General features: G+C 46.8%; 2 protein-coding genes across 2 annotated transcripts in view; both read left to right on the top strand.

The window, feature by feature from the left end:
* Positions 1-19,818, top strand: part of LOC137040641 (NACHT, LRR and PYD domains-containing protein 12-like) — a 274,172-nt gene that overhangs the window by 120,576 nt on the left and 133,778 nt on the right. The window lies entirely within an intron of this gene.
* Positions 10,029-14,280, top strand: LOC137040759 (uncharacterized). The gene is made up of 2 exons (XM_067416532.1): positions 10,029-10,978; positions 13,976-14,280. The coding sequence occupies exons 1-2, from the start codon at positions 10,381-10,383 to the stop codon at positions 14,278-14,280; spliced, it is 903 nt and encodes a 300-aa protein (XP_067272633.1). The 5' UTR covers positions 10,029-10,380.

Raw genomic sequence — 19,818 nt, 5'->3', positions numbered from 1 at the left:
AGTGTAACCACTTTACAGTAAACTATGTAATATTGGTTAAGGCCAGGGTAAACGGCATCACCTGGGGATAATCTTAGCCTGGTCTCATCACCCCACTCCCCCCATGGTGTTTTAGGATTCTAGATCTATATAGCTCACTAAATGATAGGTTGGGATGTAATCTGTATATTATTGCATTAACCATTTCTATTATTTTTTCCCCTTTAGAATTCTCTTGCTGGGAATCTGAGAATGTGTGGAAGAAGATGCAGGCCAATTTTGAAGCTGATATGCAGTACAGGGACTGTTGGAAGAAGAGAAGGAGGTCTCCCCAACACATGCCTCCCCTGCCAAACCACTGGAGCTGGGAAGCCACTCCCAGAAATGAACACGTACATTAAGTGCTGTATACAGATTATTCATGCTAGCCAGTACCATACCATGGGGTTTCAGTCAGGGCCTTCACTAACAATCAACACAAACACACACACACACACACACACACACACACACACACACACACACACACACACACACACACACACACCCACACACACACACACACACACACACACACACACACACACACACACACACACACACACTAACACAAAACTGTTACAAACCTCGCTTTCAAAGTGCTTTTTGGGAAGAGGGCAAGCAACATAAAAGGACATGCGAGACAAAAAGGCAATTTAGCTATTTATTGATACCACTGCACTCACGTGTCACTGTTTAGGCTAATGGTGAAATTAATCAAAATCAACTCACTGGTACAAATACTCTTAAACAAACAAAAACAACGTACAACAGTGTGCTGGAGCTCGTGTGAAACTGCTAAACATGAGCTTTCCGATGATATAAGACTTAATGCGGTTGGACTGAAAATTGTACAGGCGGCTTTACCAAACACCTGCAAAGTTCAAAGTTGAAATCCGGTAATGTGCTCCAAATGGTCACCCAGGGGCGTAGCGAGCGGACGACGGGCACAGGCCCGCCCACTATGATGACAGGCCCCCCCAGTTTATTTTATACAAATATAATAATATTTGTTAAATAACAATTGTTTAACTTATTTTAACGTAATTGCTTTTTATAACATCTCAAATACTGAAATAAATAAAATGTGTTTTTTACAGTCTATGGTTTTTGCATACTGCTTGGTGAGTTTGATTGACAGCTGTGTTAGGCAATAGGCCGTCTCATGTGTGACTCGGCTCGCGCCTCTGACTTCATGAAGTGTGTTTACCCATTCACTTAGCTTATAGTTTGCAGTTGTGTGTAACAGCAGCGACGCAACATTTTATAAAAAGAAGAAAAAAATATATTGCATTACCGCGGGAAAGAACCCATCCATCAGGACGCAGGTAACGTTGAGATTTCTCAATTCCAAGCGCATGTTAATTCTGTAAAGAAAACAAAACATGAGCTTTCCGATTATATAAAAATCACTGCGGTTGGACTGAAAATTGTACAGGCGGCTTGTAAGGGACCGAGCTAGCCAAAGCACAAGGAACACCAGCATCGAATGAAAAAGCGGGTCTTTATTTTAACCCAAAAAGAAGCTGTGTCGAGATCCCGAAGCGCAGATGTTTCGAAACACTGCTCCGAGCTGTGATTCGACTCACCCATGTCACGTGACTACAGCTAAACGAAGCACTGAAGTGTTTCATCAGGTGCGCCTGTCAAGACTGCTTTGATTAAAAGGGGCGGGAACAAACCACACAGTCACACATCTCAATGAACCTCATTCCCCACAGTTTAAAAGGGAAGATAATCCATCTTCACATCGTGGGTTTTGTGAGAGGAGAGAGATTGTGATAAAGCCTAAGTGAGATTTATTGTGCATAGTAACACATTCACATAGGCTAACTTAGAATTATAAAATATATAGAATTATACAGATATATAGAAGATATATCCTAGATATATATCCATAGGTTATATATATTTTTATTTTATTAGTTTATTTAATAGACCAAGCATATTCATGAACAATGTTGTAGGCTATAAAAATTCACAATGTAAATATGCCAGAATTAATAAAAATAACTATTTTTCGTCTGCAGTCCCTATAGGCAGATAACATAAAAATAACAGAGACAGCCAACAATCATTCAACATCATTCACATTCACCTAAAAAATAAAATAAAAAATACACAAATGGCAAGACATTGTTCATTGACCTCTATACTACATTCAGATTTACAGTGTAAGTGTACATGCACTATTGATAAATGTATGACAGTTCCCTTTCGGGGAACTCGAGCTGCGTCGAAACGCTGTGAGAATGCCTCTGCGTTAATGCGTCGTGAAGCGCCTGTAGAACCATTCCATCGGAAAAAAGATCGATCGTCGGCGTGATGACGTCATCGACCGGAAGCTATAAAACGTCCGTGAAAACAAACAGGAACTAGCTTCTGTGCCTTCAGTAAGCGATCTGTGTGAACCTGTCTGTCTATTTGGTGTTTTTGTCTGTCTATTTATCAGAGATTTTCCACCCTTTGTTAAATATTTCATATATTAACAGAAAAGAGAAAATAAAATAGATAGAAATGGCGAGTGAAAGCAGCAATTTCAGAAAGTGTGTTCCTCCCTGCCCACGCTACATCACGGGCGGGGATACACATCTTCTCTGTGTTGCATGTTTGGGAGCGCAGCATGCCCAGGCAGCCCTCGAGGGGGCTGCTTGCGAGCACTGTGAGCGTATGCCACTGAGAACGCTGCGCTCCCGCCGGGCACTCTTCGAGGAGGGTGCCTCGGCTCGTGTTCCCCGCGGCTCTGGTCCCGCTGCTGCCGAGGCAGAGCGGAGGCTGCAGTCGTGGGGTTCACAATTGGATGTTGCGGAGGGGTTTGAGACGGGCGCTGCCTTATCTCTGCCCTCACCCGCTCCATCCAGCGGTTCTTCTCGGGGCTTGGAAGCACGCATTGCGGTTTCTTCCCCCCCGAGAGAGCCGCCGGTGCTCCAACTATCCAGCTCCGAGGAGGTGGACGTTGAGAGCATCGCGACTGAAGATTCGCCACTTCAGTCCCCTGCGAGTGATGAGCTCGTTGAGGTTCTAACGCGAGCCGTGGCCAGGTTAAATATTGACTGGCCCGTAGAAAGATCTGAGGCAGGAAAGAGACGATCTAGTAAATTAGATGAAAGATTCCTGCCCGCTCGCGCTTCAGAACCTCAGCGGCGGGGCCTGCCATTCTTCCATGATTTGCACACCGAGGTGGCAACATCATGGAGGAGACCGGCATCATACCGTGTGTTCAGCCCTCAGACTTCGGTCTATAGCAACATCATGGGGCTGAAGCACTACGGTTATGGGGCGATGCCAAAGGTAGAAGAGACGCTCGCGAGCCATCTCTCGCCTTCCTCGGCATCGTCCCTAAAGGCCCCGACTTTGCCCACCAGACCATTGAAAACAACGTCGGCACTGGTGGGCAAAGCGTACTCGGCGGCAGGTCAGGCTGCTGCATGCCTACACACAATGGCGATAATGCAGGCGTATCAGGCTGACCTGCTCAGGGATCTAGATGGGCGCGATGAAGTGGGGGGTGACGTCATAAATGAGCTCAGAACAGCAGCCGATCTAACTCTCCGGGCCACCAAAGAGACGGCCAGATGTGTTGGCCGCTCGATGGCAGCATTGGTGGCTACGGAGAGACATTTATGGCTCAACCCCACCGAAATCAAAGAGAGGGAGAAGAGCTTTCTGCTCGACGCGCCGCTGTCTCCTGGTGGCCTCTTCGGTGACGCAGTACACACTGTCACCGAGAGGTTCCAGGAGTCAAAGAAACAAGCTGCGGCGCTAAAGCAGTTTCTCCCTCTCCGCGTCCAGGTCCCTGGGGCTGCCGCTGACATCAGGCAGCCCAAGCCGAGTACGAGCTCAGCTCACAGGTCACAGCAAAAGCAGAGCGTCGCCACTCGAGCTCCCCCTCAGCGCGGGGACGAGGGGCGGCGCTCTCAGACGAGGCCTTCGAGGGGCAGGGCTGATCTGCGGACAGTCCTGATCGCCAAGAAGGCCTCGTCGAAGCGTTCCTGACGCCAGAAGCGTCAGGACGCTGAGGGTGGTTCCCCCCGTAGGGAAACGGTGCTTACCCCTGCCTACGGTACCCGTTTCCCTACGGCACCCTCGGGGGGCCGCGCTGCCAACCCCGCCGCAATGCCGGGGCGCAGTCGGTCTCCGCGGGCCACCCGAGGGTGGTCCGCACCCCCTTCGGGGGGTCCCCGAGCAGTCAAGTCAGTTGTTCCCTGCCGGTTTGCCGCTTCAGGGCACTGCGCTTGTTGCTCAAAATACACCAGAGGCCAGCCTCGAGAGGCTGGTTCCCTTAGTAGATTTTCTAGACGAGTGGAAACGTCTATCAAATATATCTCGTTGGGTCCTGCAGATAATAGAAAGGGGGTACGCCATTCAATTCAGAAGTCGGCCACCTCCTTTCTGCGGTGTCCTACCTACAGAGGTGGGCCCGGAGCAGGCTCTGGTAATGGCACAGGAAGTAGAGACACTCCTGCAAAAAGGGGCTATAGAGAGGGTTCCCCCTCCCAGCAGGGAGTCTGGCTTTTACAGCCGTTACTTCATCGTGCCGAAGAAGGATGGGGGCTTACGCCCGATATTAGATCTGCGACTATTGAATCGCTCGGTGGCCAAGCTCAAATTCAAGATGCTTACACTCAGACAGATTGTAGCGCAGGTCAGATCGGAGGATTGGTTTGTCACCATAGACCTCAAAGATGCGTATTTTCATGTCTCCATCCTTCCACATCACAGGAAGTTCCTGAGGTTTGCCTTCGGGGGAGAGGCATACCAATATCGTGTACTTCCCTTCGGTCTAGCACTGTCACCCCGCACGTTCACCAAGTGTGTGGATGCAGCTCTGGCGCCGCTGCGTCTTCAGAGCATCCGCATACTGAACTATATCGACGACTGGCTGATTCTAGCGAATACAGAGCAGATGGCGGTTCAGCATCGAGATGCTGTTCTCGCCCATATGTCGAAGCTGGGGTTGAGGCTGAACGCCAAGAAGAGTGTGCTTTCTCCGGCTCAGAGAACCACTTTTCTAGGTGTGAACTGGGACTCGATAATTATGCGGGCGCAATTATCGCCAACACGCATAGCGTCGATCCTGGCAGCCGCCAAAGAACAGAAGCTAGGCCGAGCCGTCACTGTGAAACAGTTCCAGAAACTGTTAGGTCTCATGGCAGCAGCGTCCAACGTGATACCTTTTGGCCTACTGTACATGAGGCCACTGCAGTGGTGGCTCAAAACACAAGGGTTCTCCCCGAGGGGAAATCCGCTCCGCACGATCAAAGTCACGCGGCGATGCCTACGTGCTCTGGTCATGTGGAAAAACCCGGGGTTTTTATCTCAGGGTCCCGTGTTGGGGGCTCATGTTCGTCGCGTAACGCTAACGACAGACGCCTCTCTCATGGGCTGGGGGGCGACCATGAGTGGTCGCTCATCCCAGGGTCTATGGCAGGAACATCAGCGGCACTGGCACATAAATCGGCTAGAGATGCTCGCAGTGTTTCTTGCATTGAAACAGTTCCTGCCCGACCTCAGGGGCCACCACGTACTAGTCAGAACAGACAACACGTCCGTGGTGGCCTATATAAATCACCAGGGGGGTCTGAGGTCTCGTCCGTTGGACAAATTGGCACATCGGATCCTCCTGTGGGCCCAAGGGAAATTGCTGTCAATCAGGGCAGTATATATCCCGGGGGCCCTAAACCAGGAAGCAGACAGCCTGTCGAGACAGGGGCCGAGGCCCGGGGAATGGAGACTCCACCCAGAGGTGGTGGAGCTCCTATGGAAGGTTTATGGGAAAGCAGAGATAGACCTGTTCGCTTCGGCGGAGAACTCTCACTGCCCGCGGTGGTTTTCTCTGACCCATCCGGCCCCGCTGGGGCTGGATGCCATGGTACAGGAGTGGCCGAGGCTGCCTCTGTACGCCTTCCCCCCGATTGTCCTGCTTCCAGGAGTTCTGGAGAGGGTACGCCGGGACGGGGCCCAGGTACTTCTAGTGGCCCCGAACTGGCCGACCCGAGTATGGTTTTCGGACCTGATATCTCTCCTGGAAGGCTCTCCGATGGAGATTCCGACCAGGAGGGATCTACTCTCTCAGGCGGGCGGGAGATTCCTGCACCCACGCCCAGAGATGTGGAAACTGTGGGCCTGGCCTCTGAGGGGGCTAGGCTCATAGAGGAGGGTCTCTCGGCCGAGGTCGTAGAGACCATCCTTCACTCCAGAGCTCCGTCCACGAGGAAGCTGTACGCTTTGAAATGGAGACTTTTCTCAGCTTGGTGCAGAGAACGCCAGTGGGATCCAGTTAACTGCCCGGTTGGTACAGTGCTGGAGTTCCTGCAGGAGAGGTTCTCTGCAGGGTTGACCCCCTCCACACTTAAGGTGTACGTGGCGGCCTTGGGTGCTGTCCACGTCCCTTGCAGTGGAGTGTCTTTGGGAAGACACCCTCTAATTACACGCTTCCTTCGTGGCACATTAAGGTTGAGGCCAGTTATGCACTCGAGGGTCCCGGCATGGGACTTGGCCATTGTTTTGAGGGGCTTGTCCGGACCTCCGTTCGAACCTCTGGAGGAGGTTTCGGATAAGTTCCTCACCCTGAAAACTATCTTCCTTTTGGCCATTTCATCTCTTAAAAGGATAGGAGATATTCAGTCCCTGTCAGTAGGGCCCTCATGTCTAGAGTTCGCGCCTGGGATGGTGAAAGCATTTCTGCATCCCAGGCCGGGTTATGTCCCCAAGGTTCCTACGAGCCCACGGGGCCCCATCACTCTACAAGCCTTCTGTCCTCCTCCATTCTTGACGTCAGACCAGGAAAGATTAAATCTGCTGTGTCCGGTGAGGGCACTGGATACTTATGTCCACAGAGCTGCCCTGTGGAGAAAAACTGAACAATTGTTTGTTTGCTTCGGACCCCCTAAGAAGGGGGCTCCTGTATCCAAGCAGAGGATGAGCAAGTGGGTGGTCGAGGCCATTTCACTTGCTTATGAAGCTACCGGGCAGCCATCTCCTTTGGCTGTCCGGGCACATTCAACCAGGGGTATGGCTGCTTCTAAAGCACTTTTGTCGGGGGCTTCCCTCCATGATATATGTAACGCGGCCGGATGGTCGTCTCCTTCTACCTTCGTCAGGTTCTACGAACTAGACCTGGCATCTACAGTAGGGGCACAGGTTCTCTCGTAACCGTGTGCGCTTCGGCTTCACACATACGAGACACTTGGTCCTATGGCGATGTGGGTATAAGCGTTCTCACAGCGTTTCGACGCAGCTCGAGTTCCCCGAAAGGGAACGTCTCAGGTTACGTATGTAACCCTAGTTCCCTGAGGGAACGAGACGCTGCGTCGCTCTGCCATACTCCCGGCGTGTCCGTGATCACTTACTTCAGGCTTTATCAGAAGTTAGTTCCTGTTTGTTTTCACGGACGTTTTATAGCTTCCGGTCGATGACGTCATCACGCCGACGATCGATCTTTTTTCCGATGGAATGGTTCTACAGGCGCTTCACGACGCATTAACGCAGAGGCGTTCTCACAGCGTTTCGACGCAGCGTCTCGTTCCCTCAGGGAACTAGGGTTACATACGTAACCTGAGACGTTAAATATGAGTACACCTCTGGTTTTCAAGAAGCCACTGTTTTAAGTGAGCTTTAAAGGTGTTGAGTGTAGGACATTCTCTTGTTGAAAGGGGCAAGGTATTCCAGAGTTTACCACTTATTACTGACATAACGCTTCGCCCAAAAGTGGTGCGCCTAAATGGTATCACGCAGTCTCCTTTGATACAGGCCAGTGTATAACCTCCACTGCCAAGTCTTTGAAAAAAGCCATGCAGTGGAGTGGGAGCAAGATTATGTCACATTTTGTATACTAAACAAGTGTACTTAAAACGTTTGCAATTATCAAAGCTTAAAATGTATGCCTCTCTAAAATATTGCAATGATGAAATGACAATGTTTTTTTATCAAAAATCTCGTACTACATCTGGTGTGGGAGCGTTTCCATTTGGAAACACCTCATAAAGTGAGATGTGTGTATTGTGTATTGACCCAGAATGCAGGATCCATTAACTTAATTTTCAGTAATTTTCCCTCATTTGTATGTAGGCTACTTGATTATAAAATTATTAAAAAATATATTTCCATTCAACAGCATAATGCAACCAACGCAAAGCTGATTTTGTGTAATTAAGTTTGAGGAAAACTTTACATACAGTAAAGAAATGTATACCAATTTATACCTCTGGAATTTATACCAATACATACAGTAAATGTAATCTAGTGTTGCACGATATACCGGTACTAGAAAAGTATTGCGATACCCTGCTATTACAAACGGTACGATATGGACTTTTATTAGTACCGCTACTTTAAGGAGGACAGCGCCTGAGCTGTATTTCTTAAAGGGGCGGTGAAATGCTGTTTCCTGCATACTGAGCTTTTTCCACTGTTAAAGACTTGGATTCCCATCCTAAACACAGACAAAGTTTCAAAAACTAATGTTGGACGTTTGATGGAGTATTTCAGTGTCAAAAATACTCCTTCCGGTTTCTCACAAGTTTCGGAGAGTTTTTTTCGAGTATGGGTCGGCTTGACGTTATTAGAGCGGAAGTTCCTTGTATGGGCCGTACGGGCTCTTCTCCCGGTAGGGTTTGCGCGCGCGTCACTAGCGCGAGAGAGGAAATGCACGCCCATACACACTCTCAGCTGCAGATCCAGTCGTCCGTGAAACTAATGTCGGTTATAGTCCGCGCCGCGCTCCACTTCATTCCTCCACTTTGACATTAAGCGTCTTCAACGCTTCAGCACAGCATTCCGGGAAGGCAGCGCTGCATTTGAACCGATTTGAACGCAGAAATGCTTCAGTCGCATCGCAAAGTGGATCTCCACACTCCAAGAAGTGTGTTTTTGACGGAGCCGTCCCAGCGATAAAGGTTCGGTCCTGGAAGCAGCCGGTGAGTAAAACTGCTTCAAATGTCTGTGCTGTGCTTATCGTTGCGTGAGTAAACTGTCACGGTTGGTAAATCCGCTGTCTCATTCTAGTCTTGTGTGTGTGTATGTGGTGCAGGTGTATGTTGTGTGGGTGTGTCTCGTTACGTTGTTTGTTCTGAGGGGCGTGGTCACTGGTTAGCCTGATCAGCGGCAGCTGTTCTTGATCATCACAGCCTACTTAATGTCTTCTCTCCCTCTCCATGTTGTCAGATCGTTGTTTGAGTTCCCCGTGTCGCGTGCCTGTTCCATGTTCCTCGTGTTTCCTGTGCACCGGACTCTGGACTCTTCTATTGTCGATCTCACCAACTCACCACGGACTTATCCTCACTTTGCACACAGTCATCAGGATCCCATCTCAGTCCCTGCGTCACGATCTCCTGCTGTCTGTGTTCCCGCTCTACCGCTTCATCACAGAAGGATCTGTGCAACGATCTTCCATCACTTTACTGAGTATCTGTTCAATAAACATTGTCTTTTGCATTGCAATTGCTTCCGTCCTGTTTATCATTACAGAACGATCTGACCAATCATGGAAGCAGCAAGTGCATCTGCCTTGAAGGATTTCGTGGAGCATAGCATTGCCAGGATGGATCAGCAGCAGGAGAGCATTTCTTCCACCGGACGCGCTGTCCAAGCGCTCGTGACGCAGGTGTCCGGGCTCACCCAGCAGATCCAACGCCTGAGCGCTCCCACTGTGCCACCCACACCGGCCGTTTCCCCCGTCATACCAGAGAGGAGCCATCATCCTGAACCACGCCTACCCGTTCCTGAGAGTTACTCTGGTGAGCCTGAGTTTTGTAGAGCGTTTCTAACCAAATGTTCTATGAATTTTTCGCTACAGCCTATGACATTCGAGAGAGAGGAGTCTAAAGTGGCATTCGTCCTGACTTTACTTAAGGGTAAAGCGGCTCTGTGGGGAACGGCGGTGTGGGAGAATAAGGAACCATGCTGCGCCTCGTTCCATGCACTAGCCGCCGAAATGAAGAGAGTGTTCGACCGGAAGGTAGCGGGCAAAGAAGCGGCGAGAAGACTCGCCGACCTTAAACGGGGAAGCTCCTCAGTGGCCGACTACTCTATCGAGTTTCGCACTCTGGCGGCTGAGTGCAAATGGAACGAGGAGGCACAGTGGGATATGTTCCTGCATGGGCTGGCCGACCGTGTTCAACAAGAGATTTACATGCTGGATCTGCCTCCTCAACTCAACGACCTCATCGATCTGGCACTGCGGGTGGACGCTCGCATTAGCCGACTGGGCCGACACGTTCAATCGACCCACGACCACGGAGGCGCCAGAGGTCGCGGCAGCTTGGAGGAGAACACGGTCGGTCCCATCGATCACGAGCCCATGCAGGTAGGGAGAGCCCGGCTTTCCCGGGAGGAGAGAGAGAGGCGGCGGTCCCAAGGACTATGTTTGTACTGTGCAGGCCGGGGACATTTTCTACACTCATGCCCGGTAAAAGATCAAGCCCGGTAGTAAAGTTGAGGCTACTATCGGGTGGGATCTCCGCCGGGAAGACCTCACCATCCACTCTCCTTCCGGTAAGACTGAGATGGGGGAACAACAAGACTCACGACGCACGGGCACTGGTGGATTCCGGAGCTGAGGACAACTTTTTGGACATTCGACTGGCGCACGAGTTACATCTTCCCATCTCATCTCTTCCTCACCAGATCTCGGTCAGTGCACTCAACGGACAACCACTTCCCAACATCTCCCTTTCCACTGGACCCATAACCCTCATCACCTCTGGCAACCATACTGAGACCATCTCCTTCCTCCTCATGCACTCACCCGTCGCACCCATTGTGTTAGGACACCCCTGGCTGGTTAAGCACAATCCCCGGGTGGACTGGGGCTCCGATTCTGTGTCCATGTGGAGCGAGTCCTGCCACGGCTCTTGTCTTGTCTCTGCTTGTTCTTCTGTTTCTGTTTCTGTGTTTCAGGAGAAGGCGACGGATTTGTCAAACGTGCCCGCGGAGTACCGGGACCTGAAGGAGGTGTTCAGTAAGTCTCGAGCTGCTTCTCTTCCTCCGCATCGTCCCTATGACTGTGCTATAGACTTAGTGCCAGGTAAATCTCCGCCTAAGGGCAAACTTTACTCTCTTTCTGTTCCTGAGAGGGAGGCCATGGAGAAATATATTTCTGATTCTCTAGCGGCCGGGTTCATCCAACCTTCCTCTTCTCCAGCGGGGGCGGGGTTCTTTTTTGTGGGTAAGAAGGATGGTTCTATGCGACCTTGTATTGATTACCGAGAGCTGAACAACATCACGGTAAAGAATACATATCCTTTGCCGCTGATGTCTTCAGCTTTTGAGAGGTTACAGGGAGCATCCATATTCACAAAATTGGATTTACGCAATGCATATCATTTGGTTCGCATCAGGAAGGGGGATGAATGGAAGACCGCGTTTAACACCCCCAGGGGGCACTTTGAATACTTGGTCATGCCTTTCGGCCTTTCCAACTCCCCAGCGGTCTTCCAGGCACTCGTCAATGACGTGTTGAGAGACATGGTTGACCAGTTCATATATGTTTACCTGGATGACATATTGATTTTTTCTTCGTCTCTCCAGGAACATGTGCAACATGTCAGACAAGTGCTTCAGAGGCTGTTACAGAATGGGCTTTTTGTCAAGGCGGAGAAATGCGATTTTCATGCACAGTCTGTTTCCTTCCTAGGTTACATCGTCTCTTCCGAGGGAGTGCGCATGGACCCTGACAAAGTGAAGGCTGTGATAGATTGGCCAAGTCCAGATTCCCGTAAGGCCCTACAGCGGTTTCTGGGATTCGCCAACTTCTATCGGCGTTTCATTCGCAACTTCAGCCAACTAGCCGCACCTCTGACTGCCTTGACCTCCCCCAGAACGACGTTCAGGTGGTCGAATACAGCTGAGGCTGTATTCTCCAACCTCAAAGGCCGCTTCGTTTCGGCTCCCATCTTAGTCGCCCCTGATCCCACACGTCAGTTCGTGGTGGAGGTCGACGCGTCAGAGGTGGGGGTAGGTGCAGTTCTCTCCCAGCGCGCTTCCTCGGATGACAAGATGCACCCCTGCGCGTTTTTTTCCCATCGTTTATCACCCGCCGAACGTAACTATGGCATTGGTAACAGAGAGTTGTTGGCCGTCAAATTAGCGTTGGAGGAGTGGCGTCATTGGTTAGAAGGGTCGGGGGTACCTTTTATCGTCTGGACCGATCATAAGAACCTTGAATATATTAGATCTGCCAAAAGACTCAACTCCAGGCAGGCTCGGTGGGCACTTTTTTTCGGACGTTTTGACTTTACTCTCTCGTACCGCCCGGGTTCCAAGAACATCAAACCCGATGCTTTATCTCGTATTTTTGATCCATCCGAGCGCCCGGTTACTCCCGAGTGTATTTTACAGGAGAAAGTAGTTATCTCCACACTCGTATGGGAGGTCGAATCGAGGGTCAAGACGGCCCTAGAAGGGGTAACGCCTCCGCCCGGTTGCCCACCGAATCGTTTGTTTGTTCCGGAGGGGTTACGGTCCGACGTTATCCGATGGGGTCATTGCTCCAACGTGGCCTGTCATCCAGGGATAAGTCGCACTAAGCACTTAGTAAAGCAACGGTTTTGGTGGCCATTAATGGCTCGCGATGTCCATGATTTTGTTTTGGCTTGCTCTGTTTGCGCGGTTGGTAAGACGTCTAACCGACCTCCAGATGGGTTACTCCAACCGCTGTCAGTCCCTTCGAGACCCTGGTCCCACATTGCGCTAGATTTTGTCACCGCCCTCCCACCCTCTAAGGGTATGACGGTTGTTTTGACTGTTGTGGACCGATTCTCGAAGGCGGCTCATTTCATCCCCTTGCCCAAATTACCTTCAGCCAAGGAGACAGCGGTCACCGTCATTGATCACGTCTTTCGGTTACATGGCCTCCCGATGGACGTGGTTTCTGACAGAGGTCCCCAGTTTGTGTCCAAATTTTGGACTGAGTTTTGTAGATTATTAGGAGCTACAGTCAGTCTGTCTTCGGGTTACCATCCCCAGACCAACGGTCAGTCTGAGCGAGCCAACCAAGATCTTGAAAGGGTGTTGCGATGTTTGGTTTCCAAGAACCCTTCTTCCTGGAGTCAACAACTTTCTATGGTTGAGTACGCTCATAACTCGTTACCAGTGTCATCTACGGGCCTTTCCCCGTTTAAGTGTAGTTTAGGGTACCAACCACCAATTTTTCCTAGCCTGGAATCCGAGGTCGCGGTCTCCTCCGCTCACGCCTTCGTCCAGAGGTGTCGCCGCACATGGACTAGAGCCCGCGAGACTCTACTCCAAGTGGGGGCGCGCACCAAGGCTAAAGCCGACCGCCACCGGTCTAAGCCACCCGTATACGTCGTGGGTCAAAAAGTGTGGCTTTCTACCAAGAACATTCCACTCCGCTCCGTCTCTAATAAACTTGCTCCCAAATTTATTGGCCCATTCACTGTTACCAAGATCATTAGTCCGGTGACAGTCCGCCTCAACCTTCCTCCGGCGTACAGGAGAATTCATTCCGCCTTTCATGTTTCCAAGATCAAGCCCGTGTTTCATTCACATCTTAATCCGCCTGTCCCGGTTCCCCCACCGCCGCGACTCGTAGATGGGGAACCTACTTATTCGGTACATCGTATTCTGGACTCGAGACGGAGGGGACGCGGATTCCAGTATTTGGTGGATTGGGAGGGTTACGGTCCAGAGGAGAGGAGTTGGGTGCCTGCTCGAGACATACTGGATCACTCCCTTATCGATGATTACCGTCGGCAGGTAGGGTCGTCTGGGAACGCCAGGAGGCGTTCCTAGGGGAGAGGGTACTGTCACGGTTGGTAAATCCGCTGTCTCATTCTAGTCTTGTGTGTGTGTATGTGGTGCAGGTGTATGTTGTGTGGGTGTGTCTCGTTACGTTGTTTGTTCTGAGGGGCGTGGTCACTGGTTAGCCTGATCAGCGGCAGCTGTTCTTGATCATCACAGCCTACTTAATGTCTTCTCTCCCTCTCCATGTTGTCAGATCGTTGTTTGAGTTCCCCGTGTCGCGTGCCTGTTCCATGTTCCTCGTGTTTCCTGTGCACCGGACTCTGGACTCTTCTATTGTCGATCTCACCAACTCACCACGGACTTATCCTCACTTTGCACACAGTCATCAGGATCCCATCTCAGTCCCTGCGTCACGATCTCCTGCTGTCTGTGTTCCCGCTCTACCGCTTCATCACAGAAGGATCTGTGCAACGATCTTCCATCACTTTACTGAGTATCTGTTCAATAAACATTGTCTTTTGCATTGCAATTGCTTCCGTCCTGTTTATCATTACATAAACATCAGTAAACGACACAATCGCGTGCTTCGTCATTCAAATGCACTAACGGACTTCATTGCTGTTCTATGTAACTTATAACGTTATACTACTCTGACGTGCAAAACCGTTTTACTTGCTACTAAGGTTTGGTCGCATACAATAGTCCATAAACCGAATCATGTCATGTTGACAGGCCTCTAAATACAGTACTTACCACAGAGACGGACGTCCTGCTGTTGCTGTTTCTATTTCAGCCTCCGAATTAGATTCTGGATCATATCTATTAGCTGAGATAGCTGAGATGGGTTTCTCCACGCTTGAGGACCGCTTTGCGCATATGTCATTCTTTAGCTCCGCCCACACGATACGCCTCCAGGCGCTCGGTTTTTTCCGGAAAGACTCGGAACAGCCCATATTTCTTTTACAAATATAATAAAACGAAAGACTTTTCGGAGATATGAAGGATGCAATACTACTCTATAGGTACTCAAGATTGACATGAGATTGACTGAAACTGAGTGTTTCACCCCCCCTTTAATGTGCATTGATGTACGTGACAGCAGGTGTCAGGACGTGTGTGCAGAGCTCTGCTTCAGCCGCTCAATAAACATTAGAAGCAGAAGAGTTAAATATAGACGCGCAGCATAACAGAGAAAGCAACAGAAATATGCGCGCATGAGAAGAAAAAGCGCGGCGCGGGACGTGCTCGAGCCGGACTCTGACCTGAAGCGCGCACACACACACACACACACACGCACGCGCGCATTTTCAGACAACAAACATGCGATCACCATTCAGTTCTTTCGCAGATTATTATTTGGTTTTGAATGGTCAAAAATATGTAAATATGTACGGTCTGGCGAGTATTGAGGTAAACACAGTCGGATCTGTCTTTAGTGGACATCTACAGCTGAGGTAATGAGATCCGTGCAGGTCTGAAGCCAGATCTAATATTCTCTGATTAATGTTAATCAAACTCCAATGAACAATAGAAAAACTACCACATGCTCGGCTAAATAACTGAAATATATTAAGAAACAGCGTATAGTTAAATTATAGAGTAAAGACTAAGGAAGCAGTTTTATATTTGATTATTTCAGTTCCAGAGGTGGGTAGAGTAGCCAAAATCTTTACTCAAGTAAAAGTACAAGTACTTACGGAAATATTTACTCAAGTAAAAGTAAAAGTAACAATAGTAATAGTTACTTGAGTAAGAGTAAAAAAGTATTAGATGAAAAAACTACTCAAGTACTTAGTTACTAGTTACTTTCGATCTGATTGATAAGATCCAAAAACCCTGAATTTCAGACTACTTAGAGCTTTCACACACCTCCAAATATATATATGTGTGTGCGTGTGTGTGTGTGTGTGTTTAATGGTTAAACAGTGTAAATTAATGGTGTGCTGGGCTAACCACAGCTTTTTTTAAAACATACTTTGTTCTTATATTTTTATAAGTATATGCATTCTTAAAAATACAGTCCCATTTTTAAACGTATGTATACACTGCAGACTGTTGTCTGTCCGGATATGTGTATAAATGCAAGATGTCACATTAGGCTATTCAATTTGTTTCGTTTTTAGCCTGATCTCATCAGTACCTGTGGCAACGTTTTTGCAAACCACAAAATATGTACCAATACGTACATATTGCGACAGTTTCAAAGTGAAATGTCCACTGGGTGACGCTAAAAGCTTAGTACTAAACGTTTTTCCCAGAACAGATTTGCGTGAATCTGACATGTTTTGTTACGTTGTGTTTTTAACGTAGCCTACACCCACACTAAACCTACCCGAAAGTGTTAACAAAAGCAAATGTGACAAAAATAAAATTGTGTCCATGTATTTTTAGCTTGTGTTTAGAACTCGTCTTTGAGCTCTTTTATCATGACTCGTTCTTCATGGGGTTCGTTCTCAAGCTTTTCGCATTGCAAATACAAATCTGTATCAGCTGAGCTATCGAGCAAATCCGGTGAATCAGAAAAGCAGAACATGGAGCTGTGACGCAAAATTCAAAATGTTTTACAAACCATAGACTAACAAAAAAATGCAGTTTTTCTGCCTATAGTGTTCATTTCTGTTGGAATTCCTGCAGTGTGTATTGGTACGTATTTTATGGTTTGCAAAAACATTGTCACAGGTACATTTTGCCAATGAGGTTGCTCGTTTTATGAGAAAAAAAAGATATGTAAATGTGCAGATGTGAACGTTTGTTTGTGGGAGTGTGTTTGGAGGATTCAAATGATTTGTCAATGTTGCACAAGAGCGCATATGAGGAAAACACTCGGACAGTGTGTGAAATAGTATTACAATAAAGGAAAAGTGCCCATAGTTACCAAATTACCATTAACAGTGTTCAAATATAGGCATCATTGTTACACTTACCTCTGCTCTCTCAGGTTGGTGCTGGAATTATTGTATGCTGAGATGTCAGTTCATAATGGTGCACACAGCATGCATTAAATTATGAAACTGTTCTTTTTGACATCTTGGACTGAAAACAGGCTGAATATGAGGCCACGTACGGATGATCTGCCGTAGCTCACACACATCTCCCTCTGCTTCGGCCATATCTTCTGACTAAACGGACGCGCGCTAATTTTATGCGGGTGATGCATATCCACCTCTCGCGAAGCAGCCTCTCCAACGTTTCGCGAGACTTGCGAACAAGTCATAACTTATTTTAAAATATATAATTAATTATCACCATTGACAGTGGCGAAGGAACGCCACCGAATGTAACTAAGTAAAAGTACAGTTTTTTCACAAGAAATGTACTTGAGTAAAAGTAAAAGTACCCATTTTTAAATATACTCTAAAAGTACAAGTTACCCAAAAAATGTACTCAAGTAAATGTAACGAAGTAAAAGTAATTCGTTACTACCCACCTCTGTTCAGTTCTTTCTTGACTTGCTTCTGTTAAATAGACCTAATGTAGATGAGAAATAAAGCACTGCTTTTGTTATCTTGTTTGTCATTTGCATTTTTTTGCTTATTTTTTAAAACAAAGATACAATTAAAAATATTATAATTATAAAATTACACTTTAAAAATATGAAATTACTGGTATCATGAAATAAGATTTTGGTCATCCCACCCCGTTGAGAAGTGAAAGGTTAGTGAATGATGATTGATAATGATGATCTCTGTGAGGATCTTCACACTGGCATGCAGTTATTATAGCAATAACAGAAGGAAATGGGCAAAACCAGGGCAGGAACATGCTGGACAAGTCAATAAGTCAAATAAGGAATTAGTAAAAATAAATAAAACAATGAATAATAAGTTCTGTTGTCATATTATTCATTATATCTTTCTTTTTTTACCGTGTTATCGATTTAGTATCGTTATCGAGGTATTTTGGTCTGGTATCGTATAGGGATGCACCGATCCGATACTCAGGATAGGTATCGGCTCCGATCCGCCATTATTTGCCGGATCGGGGATCGAACAGACCGGACCGATCCAAATTCGATACTGTGCGCATAATATTCTGTTACTTTCTACCGGGTGTCTGTTAGATCACAACACTGGACTAGTTATTGTTCTTCACACACAGTAACTGAAATGTTAAACTGTTCAAATAAACAGCCTATATATCTGCTGCAAATGCGACCGTGTGCCCCTCTGCCCCAAACACATGCTTATAACATGCTGTATATAGGTAGTTTATATGATAAACGTAACCTTAAAGTTAAGATATGACTTTAGTTTGAATCATTTAAACGGGCCTTTGAAGTTTGGGCAAAAACTTATGGAAGCAATGTTCTCTCATGTATTTGATTATTTATTTATTTTTCCAGCGTTCTGGATGTCATATGGTGATTGTGAGAAACACCGAACTCTTCACTACATGATTTCATACTGAAATGTGTTGTTTTTTTATGTTACGCGGGTCAAGATCAGGCTCATTTTAGGGCTGCGCGATTTGGGGAAAATATTTGTAATTATTCTGGTAAAATTGCTATATTTTATTTGTACAAATAAAACGTGTGTGTATTTTGTGTTTATATATTAATATGGCTAATAATAACTACATGATTTCATGGTGATTTGTTATTTTTAATCTGTAAAGTTTTTAAGTGTTTCTGTTTTTTTAAATATATAGTGACGGGAATATCGGCTTTTAAATCAAATATTTGTATCGGCCTTAAAAATCCTTTATCGGTTGGGCTCAGCCCTTGTGACGGGACTGCCTCCATCCAATAGTCATTTTCAAAAGGTGCTCCTTACAGTAGGAAGAGCCCACAATGGATTGACATTACCAGAGCCATATTTTTTTACTAGTGTAAGGACATGGCCCCCTTTTAAACGATCAGAGCATAATTCAGTTTTTGCACCATAAATGTTCTAAAAAAACCTACATGTAGCGTTTCTTTCTTTCTTAAATACATTTTTTTTATTGTGTTTACCTTAGGGTCTGTGTAACCTGTTCTGAAATGGTTCTATAATTTATATATGATGATATATTGCGAGAGGCTGCGATGTATATTGCAATATGGCTTTATAAGTCATATCGCCCAGCCCTAATCAGTGGATAGAATTGTCAATGTTGTGACAAAAACGTTTACTGTACACTGCGCATTTTTGATCCATTTTCCAAAATTAATAACCTAAAAATAGCCCTACTGTATATATTACGTTCCTGTTAATTCGTTATAGGTTTATTTTTTTTACCATGAACCATGAAAAACCAGACATTTTTACTGCATTTGGAAGTTATGGATCCATTAATTTGACATATATGACAATACAGTTAGAAGAGCTATTGCATTGTTGGCCCATTTGGTGGCGCTATATCTCGGCTGCCTTTATGGGTGCGTTTAAAGTAGAACTGGGGCATTATACCCAGTGTGCCTGACTGTCACTATCCAGCATTATAAGGACTTTTACTGCGTAAGTAAAAGTATTATTGAGTTATGATCCCCTGATTTTGAGAGATATGACATACCAGTTACACGAGAAATTGATTGGCCCAATTGGAGGCGCTGAATTTGGGGTCGCTATATCTCTGCTGCCTTCAAAGGTGACATTAAACTGTAACCTCTTTCCCAGTGCACCTGACTGTCACTATATGCAACATTATGAAAACAATTATATACTTGTAACTTTTAAGGCTTTTATGTCATTGTCTATTTGTGCACAGAAAAAAACGACTGGCTTTGAAATACTGAAAATAAATTGCATTCAGCATTAAACAAAGTATTTTATTTATTTGTATTTTTATTTATGGTTTTCTACGTTTTTGTTGTTATATGTAATTTACGACATGCCGTCGGTCCATTTGGAGGCGCTATCAATTCCCTATATACCTTCACTACTTCGCCGAGATTCTTCTTGTATAAAATAACTCTTTTTGATTACAAAACTTAGCTTTTTGCAGTTAGGGTTTACGCAAAATACCCTACATCAAAAAAATCAACCTACGCTCAAATTACTAGCTGAGTCAAAAGATGTCTACGCAAGTCTACAGGTAAGAGGACAACTTGATGCATCACATTTCAGTAGAAGTAGGCTATGTGTGGCCAATGTTTGCTAAACATTATTTAACTATACA

Source organism: Pseudorasbora parva, chromosome 14, assembly GCF_024679245.1.
Source record: "Pseudorasbora parva isolate DD20220531a chromosome 14, ASM2467924v1, whole genome shotgun sequence".
Lineage (NCBI taxonomy): Eukaryota > Metazoa > Chordata > Actinopteri > Cypriniformes > Gobionidae > Pseudorasbora > Pseudorasbora parva.
The sequence above is the reverse complement of the archived record's forward strand: the minus strand, read 5'-3'. Positions and strand labels throughout refer to the sequence as shown.

Bases quoted from the DNA above. Each gene is read 5' to 3' on its own strand.
- LOC137040759 (XM_067416532.1), top strand. From the start codon at position 10,381: ATGTTTGTACTGTGCAGGCCGGGGACATTTTCTACACTCATGCCCGGT. The intron at 10,979-13,975 runs GTAAGTCTCGAG...CCATGTTGTCAG, and splicing joins GGACCTGAAGGAGGTGTTCA to ATCGTTGTTTGAGTTCCCCG.